Source organism: Syngnathoides biaculeatus, chromosome 19, assembly GCF_019802595.1.
Source record: "Syngnathoides biaculeatus isolate LvHL_M chromosome 19, ASM1980259v1, whole genome shotgun sequence".
Classification (NCBI taxonomy): Eukaryota; Metazoa; Chordata; class Actinopteri; order Syngnathiformes; family Syngnathidae; genus Syngnathoides; species Syngnathoides biaculeatus.
Genome location: NC_084658.1, coordinates 12,441,324 through 12,461,895, shown reverse-complemented (window position 1 = coordinate 12,461,895; position 20,572 = coordinate 12,441,324). Strand labels below are relative to the sequence as shown.

The 20,572-nt window shown below is 42.6% G+C and overlaps 1 protein-coding gene across 1 annotated transcript in view; it reads left to right on the top strand.

The window, feature by feature from the left end:
* Window positions 1-3,388: 3,388 nt before the first annotated feature.
* plxdc2b (plexin domain containing 2b) overlaps window positions 3,389-20,572 on the top strand; it is a 59,522-nt gene continuing 42,338 nt past the window's right edge. The window contains exon 1 of the mRNA XM_061804557.1: window positions 3,389-3,815. Within this exon, the coding sequence (XP_061660541.1) occupies window positions 3,731-3,815 (85 nt within the window). The 5' untranslated portion in view covers window positions 3,389-3,730. The remainder of the gene's footprint in view (window positions 3,816-20,572) is intronic.

Below are 20,572 nucleotides of genomic sequence, written 5' to 3'. Positions count from 1 at the left end.
ATGTTTGCACGACAAATGTTAGCATTCTCCCGAGCTCAATTCTTCGCTTGCACTATCTTAGCACGCTGGCTGTTAGCATTTCTCGAATGAAATTTCTTATTTTGATTTTTTTAAGGCCAAAGTTAAAATAAATATACAGAGCAAGAGAAAGTAAAACCTGTAACAAATCCAGGCTAGCAACAAGTGGAGAAAAATTCCCATTCACCCTAAAAAAGACAAACTCAGCTCAGTGCTGGTTTGCATCAGCCCAGCGAAATTTGAACCGGCGACCTGCGCTCAGAACAAAAAGCACTTGATGCACTTTTATGCCGTGCTTGCAGACTCACGGGCAGAGATTATGAGGCCGTTATTGTTTTTGCTTTGTTTTTGTGTGTCTCTGGTGGCTTCGGCATTCACGCCGTTGAATGGCACGTCGGGCTAGCGCAAGCTCTTTGTGAATATTGTTTTTGTGTTGTTGGTGGGCTCAGCTCCCTCCCAAGTGGGAAGGATTGTGTCCCTTGTGCAACCAATTACACCAAATGTGGCACCTTCCTCAACTGTCCGCTGGAAGATTTACTTTGCGAGTTGTCACGGAATAAAAGCGTAACTCACTTTATCTCGCTGAAAACTTTAAAGGCGCACTTTTGCTTGACTGTTGGTTAGCCATCCATCCATTTTCCTCACTGCTTATCCTCACAAGGGTCACGGGGAGTGCTGGAGCCTATCCCAGCTGTTAACGGGCAGGAGGCGGGGTACACCCTGAACTGGTTCCCACTCACAATCACACCAAAGGGCAATTTAGGCAATTAATGTTGCATATTTTTGGGATCTGAGGTCCCGGGTTCAACCGCAGACCCGCCTGTGTGGAGTTTGCATGTTCTCCCCGTGCCTGTGTGGGTTTCCTCCGGGCACTCCGGTTTCCTCCCACATCGCAAAAACATGCAACATTAATTGGACACTCTAAATTGCCCGTAGGTGTGCTTGTGAGTGTGGCTGTTTCTCTCTTTGTGCCCTGCGATTGGCTGGCAACCAGTTCAGGGTGTACCCCACCTCCTGCCCGTAGACAGCTGGGAAAGGCCCCCAGCACTCCACGCGACCCTCGTGAGGATAAGCGGTGAAAAAAATGGATGGATGGATAATTTTTAATGTTATATTTTATCGTTCCCTTTTCTTATTTTATTTAGGTAAAATCTTGATTTGGAGCATTTGTAATTTCTTTATGTGGACCTTTTTTTAAAGAGCTTGAGACTTATTATTATTACTAAATATAGAGGGTGTCCTGAAAAGATGTATACACAGTATAAATAATGATATTTGCAAATTATTTTACATGTTAAAAATGATTTAAATTCTAATATCAAGTTTACAATTTTTTTTTAAATGTGTATACACTTGTTTGGGGACATCCTGTAGATAAGTGGTATAGAAAATGGATGGATAAATTCATATGCAGTCATTTAAAGATATGGACATTTGACTTTTCACTTCTATTTTATGAATTGTCATTTTAGTATCATAATTGTAATTATTTTAATATTTATTTTGAAAAACATACGTATCGGATGAAAGCCGGACCGATAGCACAGCCGATGGTGTAAAAAAAAAAATTAATTCACTTTGGTGAGTTGGCATGAATGTAAATATGGCGGGCAGATGACCTTGTACGGGTGTGCTCAAAGCTAAATGAGCTCAAGTGCACCCTGGGCTCTGATTGCTTCAATGGAAGATGATGAATTGACCGTGATTGGACAAGATGGGAGTGCTCAGATGAAACCGATTGGAAGAAAGACGAAAGAAGCCTTCCCGAGAGTGACAAGCTGCTCGTATCCGGCAAATACATCACACGCGTTGGCGTGATTGTTGCGGGCGCCGATACATTTTTTTGCCACGAGGTGGGTGCTGAGCAAATCGAGCCACGAGATTTTATGGAGGAAAGCATACGATGGGAAAAACCTCTTAAGACTTGCGAAGCTCAGTCTGCAAATACCCCGTAAAACTTTACTCAGCCCAGTCATGACAGTGCAAAATCTCGAGTGTCACGATTTTCTTTTTTCATCCCTTTTTGAGCTCTTTAGTACTTTAAAATATAACATATGCATTTAAAAACTTTTTTTAAAACCCTAACGTGAATAATATGGATAAACGTTTAATTTTTCTGGACTGTGTGTGAATGCAACAAATGTAATGGAAAAATTTAATTTATATTTATGTATTTATTCAGGCTAAAGTAGCTCGACTTGTTTAAAGAATGAACCAAAAATGCGAATCTATATTTTTCCAGCTTTTTCAGTTGAAGGTGAAATTTTTTTCGCGGTAAGTCACACATGAATGATGATATTTTAAGGCCCTTTCAAGTGTTAATATTTGATGCTGGCAGCTGAGTGATTTATAGAAGCGCTGCTTCATTTTCTCAGCTTTTCCCTGACTGCTCCCGGTCCGGTATTCCCGCAGGGAAATGCGCCTTTATTGTGAAGTTCTCCTCCCTGCGTGGCCAGCAAAGGGAACGCCATAGCAAGGGGGGGGAGGAAAAAAAAAAAAAAAAAAAAAAAACACCTCCCACCCATCCCAATGTCTGGCCTGGCCGCCAGAGAGGAAAACACACATGCTGGTGATGTCATGATGTCAACACTGTACTGTTTGTTGTAATTGCTGAAAGCTGACCACAACTTTTAGGGTGACGAGAATATAAAAATATATATATATATATATATATAAATAATTTTTCATTTTAACTTTTTTTTTTTAAATAATTTTTGCTTTAACCTTCCCCTTCTTCCCCACTAGCTGAGCTAATTTGATAGCTATCTTGCTAATTAATCAATCTCATTCAGAAAATCCATTTTTGGGATGTACTAGACCCCAGGAAGTTTAATCACCACCTAATCATTTTTTTTAATAAATGAAATCAGCATTTGTGTGTGACAAAATGTTCATACTATTGCATATCGTTAGTTATCTAGACAAAGTTAGCTAGCTTGCAATATGCTATTAGCAGAATGTTACTAAATAGCGTATTATTTTGTGAAGACATTTTGACATTTTTTACAAGTTTATTAATTATAATGAATTACAGAAGTTAGCTAGGTAAACAAGTGCATGGAGATATTTGTTGACGCTCCTTCATTTGTCACTTCGCCGTAGTAGTGGGCTAGTTAGCAAGAATATACAGTGAACATATTTGTAAGTTACCACTAGTACTTAGGGATCGATCGATCGATAGATAGATAGATAGATCATTTTATGAGCTTTTTTTTTTTTTTTTTTTTAGTCTCCTTAAATTTGTCATTTCTTTACTGCAGTTAGCTAGTTTTGCGAAAACCGCGAACGGTTCGTTTCCCGAGCATCTCGTTGGTGGCGAGGGGGCGGTGACGTCACGCGCGCACTTTCTTTTTCTTCAGGAGCGCAACATTGGACCTCGCAGACGTGCGCGCGCGCACACGTCGAAGCACGCCGCGAGCTGCAGAGAGAGAGAGGTGTTCAACTTTTCCCTTTTGTCAACATTTGAATATTTCCCTGCTATTCTTTTTTTTGTTGTTGTTCTACACTTTGGAGCCGCAATTGCGTGGGAGAATAAAGCACCTCCACGAGGAGGACAAAGCAGGTCCACACCCCCCCTTTTTTTTTGTTTTAATTTCCTCCGGGAAGACGAAGGAGAGTTGCGGGGTTCCCCTGCCTCGGAGGGAGTGCAGCGGCGGATAACAAGGGGTGGGGGGAGCTCGGGAGACGAGCACCTCGCGGATATCTTTTGGACATGGCGCTGGACAGGAGACTGGACCTGCTGCTGCTCGGACTTGTCTTGCTTGTGCAGTGCGTGCACGACGCCGGAGCCCGGACCGGTGAGGAAACGATAAAATGCCACGGCGACCGTCCGCGTTCACGTGCACACTTGCTTAGTTACTGTACACTTTAGTCCAATATTTGCTCTATGCTGCACTCTGTTGTCTTGAAAATCACATGTCGGAGTGGGAAAAAGACGCTGTCATAACTACAAAATATGCTAATTGTTTTTACAAGCTACGACAAAGATTTTACAGACCATATTTGAGTGTATTAACACCTCTTTTTGGAGTGCTTAGATGTTCAAAAATATAAAAATTTTGGAGCTGAAGCTTAATCATACAAGTAAGATGTTATTGTGGAAAAAAAATATATATACATGGCTGTTACATTCATAACGTTAGAATCACCCTGAGCAAGCACTGAGCATTTAATTGGTTTACAGCGAGGGATTGTACTAAATCCATGAAAACGTGATCATTCTTATGTATTATGAGTATTTGTGGCACAGCACGAGGGCTCTAATTGTCGGCGCGTCTGCCTCGCAGTCACCAGGATCCGGATTCGAATGCTCTAAAAACAGGCACGCTTGACGGCTCGGGAATTGTCCGTGGCTTTCGATGTAATTATGGATTATTATTGCCGACCTGTCCGTGGTGTACTCCGATTCTTGCTCCAAAAGTCAGATTAAGTTCTTCCTTGAGGACTCATAAAGATGGTTGTTCTGTTTTAGGGCCTTTTAACAAATGTATTCTTTTTTTAACTGCAACACATTGTGGATCAAACAACACTGCAGCTCTGCTTAGCTTTTGGTTTTCACTTGAAAGCGCACTAATACGTCTCAGGATCCTTTTCAGGAACGTAATAATTCTGCGGTATACGAATGCACCTCCCGCCGTACGAGACAGGGAGGTCACGTCAGTTGTAGTCCTTGGAGAAAAGTCGTCATTCCAACATCAGCACGCTGCAGACATGACAGCCTCGTCACCCCCCCACCAACCCCACCAACCCCGGCCCCCTCCCTCCTGGAGCATTTATTGCTGCCAGTGCATTTTCACCAGACAGCGGTTCGGTGAATACGTTCAGCTGCTGACAGTGACTGTAAATTAAAGCAGTGTGCGAGAAGCCCCCCCATCCAGCCCACCCCTCGCTTCTTCTGGGAGAGATGCTATCGGGTGGCACGTGTGTTGTATTTATGCGCCAGCGTGGTTTGACAGTTGAGTCAGGCTGCATGCGGACCGCATTTGAGCGTCCTTGCAGGAGGACTGATTTACCCAAAAGAACTCTCGACTGCAGTTTTTCTTTTTCTGTGACTTGTCCTTCTTTGTTATGTAGGACAATATTTTTAGATATCTGGCCGAGGTGCTTCCTCACTCCTAGACTGGAGCAGGGCTTAAAGATCTGTCTTCTCGCTAAACGACCCTGTTAAAAATTCCAATAATTGCTGGAAAGACTGAGAACTATATCATATTCAGTTGTGGAGAGATATCATTAACCTTTCTTTTGACTATTGCAGTTTTCCCAATTTCTTGGGCGTGGCAAAAATAATCCCCACGGACGCACTTTGTCCCTAGCATGAGGTGCCCCACCCCCACTTTATAGGAACCTACAGGGTAAATCCACTGGTTTGCATTCAAAATGTATCCAATGTGTCATGTAATATGTACCCTATTTTGACAATGTGATGCTAAATCCTCTCTCATTTAATACTGTTTTGATGAGATTTTTATCAACAATTACGAATTTTCAGGGGCATTGGCATGTTCGCGAATCACATGACCTACGTGCGCGGATGTGACAAAGGCTCAATTACATGGGACACCATTTTTGCCCAGCGATGATTTCTCTGATTTATCCACATTTGATGAAGAAATAGCAGTATCGGTTGATCAGGAAGACGGAGGAATACTTCCATACACAGCCTTGAGTGGTAGCTCAATTCCTCCGTCTTCCAGATCAACGGAGCGGCTGAGCCCGGGAGCTCGCTCCCACGGCTCAGGGAGCGAGCTCACGGCTCCACCGAGCCCCGAAGCTGTGTTTGGAAGTATTCCTCCGTCTTTCCGATCAACCGAGTCGCTCACGGCTGTGTGTGGAAGTATTCCTTTGTCTTCCCGATCAACCGATACTGCTATTTCTTCATCAGATGAGGATAAATCCGAGAAATCAGCGGTGGGCATAAAGGTGTCCTATGTAATCGAGCGTTTAGAACAGTACGTAACACGTCACATCCGCGCACGTAGGTCACGTGACTCGCGAAAATGGCAGGGCCCCTGAAAATTCGTAATTGTCGATAAAAATCTCGCCCAAAACACTATGAAATGAGAGAAGATTTAACATGAGATTGTCAAAATAGAGTACTTATTACATGACCTATTGGATACACTGTTCATGCAAACCAGTGGACTTCCCCTTTAATAAACTTTCTTCATCTCAGAAGTTACCCAACACAATTCCGACATGCAGTTAACTAGCGTACCATGGGAAAAAAAATACGTTGTGTCAAACGGTACCTCTCTGTGGAAACATCTGGGTGAAATTACACAACATCCTGCTAATATAGTTCTTTTTTTTTTTTTTTTTTTTTGGGAAAGTTGTGATTCTCAGGAGTGGCACACAAAATTGGGAGTGATTTCCAAGAAAATTTGGACCCCCATTTGGAAAAAAAAGAGGTGTTCCTCTCGGGCTTGGAATGCGGCAGCGTGTGCAACGACCGTGAGAGCGGCGGTGCCGTGCGTACGAGAGCGAGTGGCCGGTGTAACGATGTGGTTTTCTTTAAATGCCTTTGCTCAAGGCTGTTAATGTGCTAAGATTGCGGCGGTGTGTGGATTGCACCCGGATACACTCGAGCGTCACGTTCCTGAGATGTTTGAGAGGATGAGATATGCTCCCATGCTATAACCATGCATTGGGCGACCACTAACCAGTCCCAAGTGACTGTAAGAGCTTGGGGCCGTCTCGAAATGCCTTTGAGCCGAACGCCCGTCGTGATTTTAATATGAAAAATAGCAAATTACTGCTCGCGAGTCAAAGCTAAAAAAATTAAATAAAATATTAAATTGGACACTCTAAATTGCCCCCTAGATGTGATAGTGAGTGTGGCTGTTTGTCTCCATGTCTCCTGAGATTGGCTGGCAACCAGTTTAGCGTGTACCCTGCCTCATGTCCGTTGACAGCTGGATAGGCTCTAGTACTCCCAGAGACGCTTGTGAGGATAAGCAGCTAAGAAAATGGATGGATGGATGGATGGATGGAAAACCATCTGAGTGATGACTCATATCTCGAAAAACTCAGAAGTTTAGTCACTCTGATCTCAAGGGACTACTGTATACCGAAATATCAGTTATCGCAAAAATGTACATTTATTTTCTCATCTGTTGTCTAAAGAGGAACGAATGGAAATAAAAATTACACCAGGTGTTTGATCAGTGAGAGATTAATACGTTCCAGAGAGTTCTATGCCTTTTGTGACTTTTCCAGTCTCTCTGTACACAGTATCTGTTGCAACTGGCTGTCGACACTAAGCTTGGTGGCCTCTTCCTCTTGAAAACCACGCAATAGTGAGGAACTGTTGATCCATTTTAAGGTGTTGTCTTGGTTTTATCATGTTAAAATGTCAACAGCGGGATGGAGATTTTAATACCAATTCTAATCGAACCAGGGACATTTATTGTTCCAATCATGGCTCAAATACCGGTTGTGAACTTCCTTTGTTCGGCATGCAAAACTTTACTGGAAGAGTCACGTAAAGGTATGAGAAGTCCTTGGAAATTAAAGAGCGATATTATGATGAGGCAAGTTGTGCAGAAAGAACTGAAAGAGTGGAAGTGGATGAAAAAGTTTCAAAAAGGTCAAGTAAAATATCCTGCTAGCATGTTTTTTGGAATTTCACCGGGAAGCCTTAACTTTTAGTCGGTAGTGCACTTTTAAAAATACACACAGCCATAGTGTGCTTCTTTATTGCCGGTCTGAATGATCTGTTGAAAGGGTCTGACGTGAATGCATCACTGGGGGCTGGGTACTTTGAGGGTGGGGGGCGGGGAATGCATGGACAGAAATTGGGAGGGGGGCGGTTTATTGTGCTGCCCTGCACGACGGCCACGACTGGCCTCGCCATACAACCCCACAAGACGGGTTGTCACCCGCACCAGCATGGAACAGCAACACCAGGCCGGCGCATTAGTCACGCCCTGGAAGCTCGACTCTCCCTTCCACGCCCACTCGGGCCGCTGTGGAAAGAAGCTCAGACGGGGGCGGCTTTAGAGCTCAGGAGTGGCGCGCTGGGGTTCAATAGGGGCCCGAAACAAAGAGCCAAGAGGCCAGTAGTTAATGAAACGCAGCGCAGTTAAGCTCCTCTTCAAGTTTGCATCATTGTCTTTTCATGTGGGCCCGCCAGATCCTCATCCCCCTTGCGGTTGCGGGATGTGCTCGGCGCTGCAGTCCACTTTCAAGGGCTTGCTTGAAAAGGTCGCAAGCAGGGAGGCTTGTGATGGATAAGAGTTCAGTGAGAGATGACAAGCAATTTCCGCCACTGATAAACATCTTCTCGTTTTTTCCCCCCACAAATGATTGGAAAGCGCCCACCTTGCCAGCAGACTGCCGCACCGCAACATATTTCGCCATTGGCTAAAGAGAAGAACAGTAGTCAAATTTTGGAGAAACGATAAAGCTCACTAAACCGGGGTGCACACAAATCACACACAAACTGCTTATAGCAAACTACACATTTAATGATACTTCCCCGAATTATCATGTGCCTCCTACTAACCAGCAGAGGTGGCAAAAGTATTCAAACTTTATATTTAAGTAGCAGAAAATTATAGATTTACGCCTGTACTTTTAAGTACCAGTGTCTATGTTATATTGTGAGTCCACAAGAGTGCCAGCTAACCAACCAACCAACCAACCAAGCAAGATCCCAACCATTCCCGAGTGACAGACATTCCTATTAAATATATTTGTAAGAGAAACTGGCATATGAGGAAGAATTTTCTTTAAAGGTCCCTTGGAAATGGTCACAATGAAGCTAACATGGCTGCTTCAAGCACAAATGGAAGACTTTGTGTATATACAAACATGGGTTGGAGAATTTTTTGTTCGTAGCCAATTAGCCAGGGTTAGGGTTAGGGTTAAAAAGGTTTAAAAGTTATGTTATTAAAGTAAACTGACTTATGGGTCTGTTCTTTCTTTCAACGACTCCAGGAAATTGCCATAATGACCATGAAATTGCCATTTCAGACACCAGTTTTTCCGAATTTTTTGTGGGCCTACTGTTAAAAATCAGGCTGCTTAGGGAAATTGGCTTCAGGGGCTTAATTTTCATTTGCAGGCCCTTCGAAATGACCCTAAAATGGCTACTTCACACTTCCTGGGTTTTTACAAGCATGGGTTTTTCAGACTTTATGAGTCTTACTCCTGATAGATATGCCTCATAAATATGCTGCCAAGGGAAATTGGCTCTGGGCTTGAATTTTAGTTAAGAGACGCCCCCCCCCCAAAAAAAAAAAAAAAAAAAAAAAAACACAGCAAATGACCAGGTCAAACAATTTTTTCTAGTTTGGGTGCCTATATATGACTAACACGACTGCCAATTTTCATGTCAAATGAATATAATTTCAAGTGGGCTGTCATGACATCGTGCAAGTGTACCGAATGAGGCCCGTTGAAAGTTAAATTGTAACCTCAGTCGGAGGTCATTTTTAATTGAATGTATGCTGAATATAACCCTGTTAAGAAGATAACAAGAGGATGGTTAATCTTCCTAATAGGTTTATCTTAAATCCGGACTAATTAAATAAAAAAAAAATCCAAAGAACTGTGCCAATCCAACCGAGGCGCTGCGCCTACGTAGAGCTATCCCTCGCTTAACTCAGCAGTGAAAGCAATCATATAGAAATGGTGAACTTTCACACAAACCCGCCGCACAGGCATGCAGCGGCATGCCATAAACTTTGGGGCTGACAACTTGCTTTGTGGACGGACCCGAGTGGCCCCCCTCCTGCCGGGTTCAGGATATGAAGTTTGAATGAGGGGAGTGGGGGATCTCGGTGATCCAGCAGGGTGCGTTATCTTCTTTCAGCATGCCTCTGTTTCATGGCAACAAGGCATGTAGTTCTTGGTTCTCCTTCATTGAGCAGCTTCTTTAGGCTTAGTATGGAGGAGGAGGATTATTTCCACATTAAGATATGCTTTGAGCTACAACGTGTATCCTCATCATTTCCTAAACAGAATTGCTCGGAACGTCTTTGATCCAAATCGGGGTTCGAAAATGCGAGTTTGCACTTTCTGCCTGCGCTTGCGTGGGTTTTTATCCACGTACTCCTGTTTTCTTCAGACATTCCAAAAAACATGCACGATTGGTTATTTTAAAATTCTACTTCAAGTTTGTCCTGTGCCCTCTGATTGACTGGCGACCAGTCCAGAATGCATCCTGCTTCTTGAAGCAGGTGCTGTCACAGAAGAAGACTCAGAATATTCTTAATTGGTCATTATTTGTACACTTAAAATTGTTATGTGGTCCTTAAACTCACTTGAGTATCATTAGTATTGCCACACCAACATTATTAAAAACACAAATATCATCCAGATTAATTGAAAGAGTTGATTTTCCCAATTAGGAACACATCTCCTCATGCTGGCCCTAAAGTCAGCCTGCCACGACTCACTTTTTAACGTCTGCAAGCCATTTGCAAAATCCCAGCCTTCTTCCCCTCGTTCCCATTAGACATAAAATACTTGGCTCGGTGCATCCGCGACAGGTCGACCGAGTATCGAGCGTGAGATCACTCCATCTGGGTTTCGCATCATTGCCTCTTATTTAAGATGCTCGAGCAGGTTTCTGCCAGACGTCCACAGCCTTTGGTTGCCCTGTTTTTGATTTTGTTTACCCAAAGACAAAAAAGGACGGGTGCTAGAAATGCAAAGTTACAGGCATCCAATCCCAGCTACACCACGTATGTTGCTTCAGCGTGCCAACTCTGAAACCCTCTGAGAGTCGTTTGTGGTCAAACAGTCTTAAATGCTATGTGTAATAAAAAGTGACGTAAACTTGGTAAAAAAAAAAAAAGCATTATCGAGCTAGATCTAGTAAATGACTGTTGGGTTAGTCTAAAATGTAACTCTCAGAGCACTTTAATTTGTCAGCCACAAACAAACAAAGAACGATTATATATTATTTATTGTGCAAAAAGTGAAATGGAGGCGACTAGACTTCTTGGTTGCTGAAGACTGATCACCGGGTATTTCAGGACATTGGGAGGCACAAGAAAATGGACTGCTGCTGCAGAGCGCCGACTGTAGCGTACAATACTGCAGCGTTAAGCAGAGGCACATCAGTCTTCATTATTGTAATTTCTACTTTGCAATGACCAAACTGCGCGGCCAATCAGCGACTATGAATACCACCACGTCAATTGTGTTGCGATGAGTCGGTACTGTGCGGTGAAAAAAATGGGGCAAAAGGAGTACTAGTCCTTCATTCAAGGACCCTGTCAAGGGAATCTCCTACAAATAAATGTAACCTGCTCATGTCTCTCTGGTAGGAAGTTCTAGGGAAGACCAGGCCTGGGATTTCCTTCAGGTAGTAGAATGTTACAGTGTATCTGGATTAGCTAGTAACTAGGCCATAAATATATAACAACCAAATGAAAAACAGTAAGTATGGCGGTACTTGTATGTGCCTTGTGACGACGTATTCTCCCCCCCCCTGGGCCTTTGGTAACCTTGAAACCGTCAGAAACCCAGGACTCCCTGTTTCTTTTCAATCGCTTCTCTCCTCTTGCCCTTGCTGGTGACCAGTCCAGGGTGTACTCCAGCTCTCAACCAAAGCTAGTTGGGATAGGCTTCATCTTAGCTTATCAGCAACCCAAATGACGACACACCCGATAGAAAACGGATAGCTGGACCGTTCTCAGCTCATAGAAAAGCATCTTATTTGACCTCATTGGCTTCAATCACAATGGAGGCGCCTGGATCAATACGCCCTCATTGGGTAAGAGATGCTAGCTGCCAGTATGATTGACTGGATGTACTTTAAACTGTAACGTTTGCAAGTATGCAGAGAAATAGTCTGTAGTGTGTCTCGTGGCAATCTCAGTGTCTTTAATTCAGCCTGTGACGACCACGCTCATGCTCGCTGCTTTAACTTGAGAACATTTCTCAAGAATGTGTCAATCTGCCGGGCCGTGTGCCACAGAAAGAAACGGCTCAGATTCATGGATCCTGTGTCGCCCTGGGGAATTTAGCCGTGAACATTGTCATCTGTCATTTAATGTGTTTGCAAAAGAACGCAAGACCAACGTTGTGTGACTCCAGCCTGCAGATGAGTTATGAAGATTGAAAATCTGCGAGGCTGAGTCTGTTCATCATTTGACCCTTGTGGATGAAAGGCTGACAGGGAAGGGCGGATAAAGGATGAATCCCAGAGGCCGACAAAGGATTGGAAAGGTCGGGTTTTTTTTTTTGAGTTTGCATGTAACGTTGCGCAAACTTGATCATGTGTCTCCTCAAAGTGGGCTGTAGCTGTAAAGAGCGAAACTTTGGCAGCTTGCTTTCATCCTGTTTACCACAGAATGAAACAACCTTAACAACACAAGTCCAGACAGGTTACAGATGGCCAAAGTAAACCAAAAACAAATCTTTTTTTTTTTTTTTCTTTTTCCGCCCGGTGTTGCGGTTTCCGTCTTAGAACAAAGAGTCTCTTTCAGTTATGCTAGGCTGCAAGGTGCAACCACAGCTTTCTCACGGAGACGTCTGGGTTTCATGCTTGTTTTTTTTTTTTCCACGCAGGTAACAGGAGAGGTTCAGACGCAAGCATACCCGATTAGTGTTTGCACGAGTTTATGGTGTTTCTTTGTGCTGGCTCATATCGTTGAAGGCCGGGGTGTGGTAGTAGTGAGTCAGAAGGCTCACATCATTTTAATGCTTCATAGATCACATCTGCGGTCTGGCTTGGTAGAGCTTTAATTTGGCAAGTCTGCAAGCTTGGCCGCGCGTGGCATCTCCATCAACTGCAACTATTTGGTATGAATAACTGGGCTCGCTGTCATTAAAATTCAATGCAGGCTCAGTACCCACTTCCATGAAGTCTCCAGTGACTCCCATAATTCTCATTTTGAGAAATTCTTGGGGTCTTACCAGTTCCATTCACCAATATTTTTTGGGCAGTGGAGTCCGTACCAAATGACTTGTGGAAGAAGACAAACGACATACTGCCTGGATTGGTCTTCAAACAATTTTATCCAAGATGAGTCTGTCATCAGGAAATGAACAGACCACTGCAGGAAAGTGGTAACTAGAGACTCTAATGTCGAAACACCATGACAGGACTGGTCTTCAGTCTATTACAGGGTGATTGTCAATGGGGCATTGACTCGGATTAACTCCAACAAGTCATTTAGTTCTTATTATCACCAGTTCTTTCTTTAAGAGTATATACCTTACCAGTACGGTTAAACAGGTATGGATAATCCCGATGAACCTAAACTAAGTCCAAGTACAGCTCTACTCGTCCTGTTACTATTACTAATACTATTGGGGCAAAATAGACCCTGCTCTGGAAGGACCCTGACTGTACTGGGCATTTGTGTACGGGGCATTGACAAGAAATACCGTATATCCTATAAGTCAGATACGAACCACTAAAATTCCAAATGCAGTACTTTCTTGCAATATGTAATATTAGCTCTTGACAGCAATCTTGACTATTATCATATCCCCGATTGTGTTGAACAAGCTCAGTAATGCCTGTTATCCTTCACTTTGTCCTGACTCACTCACCTACATGTACTAAATTTGCTTTCGGCCCTTGCAAAATTATTTTAATATGACAAGTATTAATATATCTTGTTCAGCTCCAACCTTAACCAATTTTTTTTTTGGCCTTAGATGAACAGGCCAGGGTGAACAAAACACTCACTTCAGAGCATCAAATTAGAATTTTACTCCGTGTTTTGTGTTTTGAAAATGATGAACCGCACGCCGTCTAAACATTCTACGAATGGCCTTCATTAGCGATGGAATTCCTTGTTTGAGGCGTTTGTGCAAGTGCCCATTTGTCAGCTGCTGAGAGGATTACGAAGTACTAATTGACTCCTTATTGAAGGCCTTCAAACGCCTATGCTCCTATCGCTCTTATTCTGACGGCAAACAAAATTAGCGTGAGCTGTTTAATTATCCATCCATCTATCCATTTTCTACACCGCTTATACTCATTAGAGTGAGAATGTTATTCATACCGTTGGGAACAGGCCGTTAAGTAAAAGGCCAGGGTGTGAATGTCAGTGTGAGAAACTCTAGAGCCCCTCTGAATCATTAATGACAGTATTAGAAATATATTTTTTCCAGGGTTATTTTGTAAGAGATGAAGAAGGTTTTTTTCCCCCACTTTAGTGACCGGAAGCAGGCATGTGGAACTATCGATTAAATACCTTCCAAGATCACCATTCCCTCAAAAACCCTCTGCAAACCTGCATCATCGTATTGGGAGCCTGCACACTGGCAATTCTGGTAGACCCAAACATAAATAATCACCTGGATCTTATTTGACATCTGCAACGCAATAAACATCGCTCTTGAGTTTTAGCCATCTATTTTCTGTCCCACTTGTCATCATTAGGGTTGCCAGTAAGCCAGAGTGCACTCTGCACGGGTTATCACATAAATGGTGCGCACCATCAATCCATTCATCAGTTGTCTACTGTATAGCGCTTGTCCCCATTAAATGTGGCAGGTGAGCTCAGGCCTAGCTCAGCTGACTGGCGGAGTACATTCCGGACTGGTGGCCACAATAATGGCAGAAACTCCCCATGTATTTGTCCAATTTCTATTACATTTTACACCGATGTGATCGGCTTGACCGGTATCAGACGATAATTAGCATTTTATTCTTATTGTGTTGATCCAATCAACGATGTCACTGATGGCCACCGCAAAATACATTTTCCCCACCTCGCCATTCTGTACAGTATATTTAAATCCAAAAGCGAGTAGTATATTTTGAGCCTTGTCACATGTTTTTCGATTCAGTACTGTAAATATGTGACCACCAATAAAGTTCTTTCATTCATCTTCCATAATGCATATCTTCAGTTTTTAAAAAAAGGTCTTCATTCAGATCATGTGTGAACTCGAACCTTCCGCAGGTAAATTTGAGAGAGAGGCGCAGTACACCCTTTACAGGTCGGCAGTTAATTGAAGGTACAAATTGAACACCACTCATTCATTCTCACATTTACATTTAGAGTCTGCAATGAACCAAGCATGTATGTTTATGCTATGTCGGCAGAGGTACTCAAGAAAATCCATGCAAGGAAGAGGAGAACACGCAAATTTCACACAGGAGGGCCGAAGGTGTTATGGTCAGTTTTTCATACTTTATATTCCGAATGGCTGGTAAAGATTCTGATTTTCTTAGTATCTGTAATTTTACATCAAATCACTACAACTATTTGATTCAACGAACATCTGGCTCTACGCTACGACCCCTTGGGCAAGCCTCTCTTAAATGTGAGCGCAATTATTAGGAACTACAGAACCAGCACTGATCTCCCTCCCGCTGTTCTCCTGCACTGCTGTATCTGGGTACACAAGGGCGATAAACACATTGACGCGGGTGACGTCGGCTGGCGGCCAACAGCATCATTTGCCAAGCGGCTTCGCCCAAACAGTGCAGCTACCGTGCAAACACAGAGGAAAGCAGGGGCTCGTAAGAGAGTCCTCGTGGAAACAAAGGCACAATTGAAAGAGCTCATTACATCTTCACCTCAAAGTTCAGCCATTTGGGCTCATGAATGCAAAGACGAATTCTGTCACTAATATTGGTGAGGGGTGGGAGGTATTGTGGTCAAATAGTGAGAGCTGGGATCAGTAAGATGTTGTGCAGCAACATGCCAGGCATCACTTAGCCGCACCGCATGTGAGTGCGGCCTAATTAAAGACAGGAAGCTCCAGTAATTGTCATTGTTCCTTCAGAGGAGAGAGAATATACTTGTGGGAGTATTGTCATATGCTCATTTGGTAAATGTTGCCACTCTGTGTGTTTTAAAGTCGCAGTTGTTTGACCGTTTATGATTACTGTCATGCTAGTTTCAATTAGCCTCTATCGCGTCAGTATTTGATCGCTAATGCTAGACAAAAACCAGCTGGACACTGGCAAAGTATTTTCTGCTAAAAATGTGCGCCTGCTCACGTCAGTAACATTTGGTAGACATTTTTCTTTTTTTCCCCCACCATCCACCCTTCTAGTACAAGACCAACAAAAACCCGAGGGAACGATGAGTTAATCTTTAAATGCCGGATGGAATTAAGTCTACAGGGCAATTTCGACTTCAAGGTACTACTGTCGTCGCTCACGGGTGGTCAAGCCTCTGTGAACGAACGTGCTGAGCACTCCGGGGTGCGCCGGTCTGTCATACAGTCATCTAAATCACCTCTGATATGCCTGACTAGTACAGTGATTCCGATAGAGGTTCAAACGTCCTCTAGGAGATTTGCAGTGACAGGATTGTTGTGCGGGCATGACAGGTAGCACATCTCACTCGCAATCAGGCTACTGGTTTGACAGCCAGCCAACGAAAGGCACCCCCCAACCTTATCTACCTCCCTCAGTGCAGCTGGGCTTCACTATGAGTGTTTGATCAAATCTCCTAGGGACATATATCTTCATGACAAGACCTGACCGTGTCCAGGCTCATCTGATACAATATTATGCGGTTTATTGACTTTTGGCTAACGCACAGTGGCCGATCACAGCGCAGGACAGAATGGAAGTGCGACACTTTTTGATTTTTGTTGGTATGGCAAAACCCCAAACTAACCTTTGGAAAAAGCTAGACCAGTTGTCCAAATAATTTTAACATTATATATATATATATATATATATATATATATATATATATATAATATATATATATATATAAAGATAAAAATGTCTAAAATAAATTATATACAATATAATTTTAATAATAATTTATTTATTTAATTGCTGTCTGCTTCTGTTGGAAATGTTGCCGTTTATTAACTTTAACTGCTTTTGATAACTATTTGAGCTTTTCGGAAATGAAACACTTGCTGGGGATTGGCTTTCTGTAGCACTTTTTGTCCACTGTCTAATTTCTGGCCCGCCGTGAAAGAATGGAATGAGAGGAACGACAGATGGGAATGCCATGTGGGACTGCACATCTGTCCCGAAGACATAAACGGGTCCGGCCTTGTCACGAAGACAATGAACAAAAGCGGATGATGGAGTGCGACTGCCAGGTGAAAAGCTGCAGTTTCAACTACACGATCGACTAACTTTCCAAACGAGATTGTATCTACTTATCGGACAAAGAAGCTGAAGCTGTACAACACGCATACCGATTTTTAACACCTTTACGAATTTTGACAAAAGTGAGAGAGCGCAAGTGCAAAAAACAAATCACATGTTTAACTGTTCTTTGTAGCGTTTGGTGTGCTAAATTGAAAAATCATGACATGCCAAATGATACGGTCATACGCTTTTTCTCTCTTCACAGCTCAATCAGCTGGATCTTGTTGATCACTTGGCCTCGATGCAAGCGGGCAAGGCAAAAACAGAGTAAATTGTTCCATCGACAAATATTTAATGGGTTATTCTTCCCTACTTAATCGTTCTCACTATCAAATAAATATGAGCCCGGCCGAGGTAATAGCAAACATCTGTGCAACTTTTATACGATGCAGGTTTTAAAAGTCAATTAATCGTCAAGCTGTGTAGAGATTGTTATCGCACAAAAATCCGCTCACAGGGCAACGATCAACATTTATCAAGTGTCAGCCGCGTCTTGTAAATTCCCTGAAAGATGATCAGGTGCATGTTTATCCTTCCACATCTTCTTACCTTGATGGGAATTGTGTCTTTTTTATTAGTGCAGACTTTTTCCCCTTAGAGTTCTGGATCGTATCAGCCCCCTACATTTATTGTTGTATTGAATCGTGAACTGGGGTTTCATTAAAGATAAGGTGCTTTTTTTGTGTGTGTGTGCTGGAGGGATTTCTTATTCAAGACAATGTCAAATAAACAATGTATCCGGTCTAGACATACCGTTATCTATTCTTTTCAATGGATCAAACCACTATTAATCCTGAAAATAAGCACAAAACTTTGTTTTTTTTTTTTTTAAGATTGACAGTTGTGCAAAGCACTCCAGAGCTTGGATAAAAGTGGAGATTTTTTTGTATTGATGATGCAAGGTTAAATGTGGAGAAAATTGCCATCTGTAGGACTCTCAGGGGAACGATTGTTTTCTTTTATCCACATCTTTTAACCTTTTATAACCGGTTGGATTGTACTGTTTTTACAGCTGTTTTTTAGTATTACCCTCATTGTACCTTGCTAACTAGCTTGAATAATATTGGAGAAAATGTTACTTTTGGGGGAAAAAATATATATATTGTTTTGATTAGTTAATTTTGTTAAAATCTTTTCTATTTCTGAAATTTAGTATAATCCTACTGACGTTTGCGTTTGTGCAATATTTTGGGACTTCTTCGTAAGGGATGGACTAAATTTTAAACTTTCCTCATTATATATAAACCATTATTGATGGCCATTTTGATAATGCAATTTATTTTATTTCATCATCTACTACTAGTCTGGAGTCCCAATCGCATTATGCTGCCTCTCACAGACCAATCAGTCTTAATCGGTGCCTGTAACGGGCCATTTAACTAAACTTCAAATGGAATCCTCAAAAGATGCTACAATATCAGTGAGAATAAGCCCATTTTTTCCTTTTTCAGATCGTCATCTTGAGGGTATTAAAAGTTTTTTTTTTTTTTTTTGCCAAAGTGGGTCAATCTTTTTCCTACTGTCAGAAATTGCAGCGTTTGTTGTCTCCTGCGAACAATACATGCTGCTTGAGTGTGTTGACAAGTGTGTTTGCCAGTTACTTTACAAGGACAGAGTTTAACAACGCCTAACAGTCTAGCATCTCTGCGCATGTCTGTGTTTGGAGTTAATCATCCACTGTTTAGCAGCCTTGATTTGTGACGACCGGCGTCAGCTTGTCACTCAAAACGAGAGCCGAACATCTTAGTGTGAATGCGGCTGGGCGAATATATGGGTCAAGGTCATCTAGTTCACTGACAAGATCAAGGAGCTGTACATGTTGGAGCAGGTTTTTACGTGAGCCCCAGCAGATGAGGTCGTAAACAAGGTGTGGGACAGATTGATTAAAGGGAACGACAGCGGAGCACACCACTCGAGTGTTTTCACAGACTCCACTAAAAGAGCCAGAGGTGTTATCCAACACTTTTTCTACCGCGTCGCTCACTTACTGAGGCGGGGACAAGACTCTACGAAACTTACGCTAACTTGTCTTCCATTGCTTCATGTTAGGACAAGGATGTCAAACTCATTTTATTTTATCGTAGGCAACATTAGCAGTACGGTCACACTCCCTCCCACATTGGATTATAATCAGTTTTTACTAACAAACCAATAGTTAGCGTTCAACAAATAAGAATGTGTCCAGTTGCTTTGATTCAACCTTTGGAGATTACCATGACCTGGATGACTGTGAATCCACGTAGACTGATACTTATCTTGTTTTCAACAAGATTTGAACAAAGGAAACAGGCTTCTACTTGTTGTACTTGCCAAGTTGGAAAGAAACCGCAACTGACTTCAACTGTTCACACGGAACAGTCACATGGGAAAAAAGATGGCTTTGACTGATTAAAAGTTTGAAAGGAGTGGCTGGTAGAACATCTCCAACTGAAATTTGCGTACATCTTCATATTTTTCACACAGAACAATTGGTTCCAGCACTCCCGCGATCCTCGTGAGGATAACCGGTTCAGAAAATGGATGGAGGAAAGCAAACATGTTGAGCAATCAGTAAAGGGAAGAGTCCGTCATAAATCTCTCAGGATGACCAGTCTTGTTGGGCTTTTGTCTGCTTGCCAGACAGTAATGGAGATTTTTGTGTGCTTGATGTTGTCAGTTTCAATGGCTATTTACTCATGTTTGTTCATTTATGAAGAATGCTTTACTGCATTCACTCCAGGCAGCACCCTTTTTATCTCCTTACTTTATAGTTGTTTTGTTTGTAAGTATTTGTTCTAAAAATATCCAACTCAGTCTGAATTCGGCCTCATCTTTCCTTCTTCCGGCTGTCTTTAGCCTCTTGCGCTCCTGAATTTGATCAATGGGGGCCCAAAGAGGAAAAACATAGGGGGGGCCCATAGGTGCCGATGGCAGACTGCCCGGAGTGCATGGCAGCGACAGTGAGGAGGGACATATTGAATGAAAGTCCCCAAAACAGGATACTGAAAGCTGAAGTGTGTCAAGCGATGGACTGGTTAGGAATTCATCCAAGTAGGTTGAGTTAAATTTAAAAAATACTGCAGGATTTTGTACTATCAAGGTTGATTTCTTTGATTCTTTGGTCTAAAACAGGAAAGCCTCAACTACACGTGAGTATGAAACTCTAACAGGCTAATTAAGGGGGGGGGGTCTTGTTGACTCACTGCCAATGCAAAGGCAGCCTTAGTTTTCTGCCTCCATCGTCCTCCCCCATGGGAAAATCTGGATGGTTTGTAAGTGGGGGATGAGACTTCTAATGGCATCAATCTCCCCGTGCCAACGCCAACAAAGCTTGCTCCTCTTCCCCTCCTTCATAGTCACCGACAAGAGGGACCAGCTAACTCTCATCTGCAATGACTGTCTGTGGAGTATGAAGAGGATAAACAAAAAGGCATGGAGGGGTTTTTGAGAACAAGCTCATTTGCATTCCATCCCGGTGTCTCTTAACTTGTTTGTCAGAGAGCTCCTTAGCTGTCACTTTCTATTAAAGAC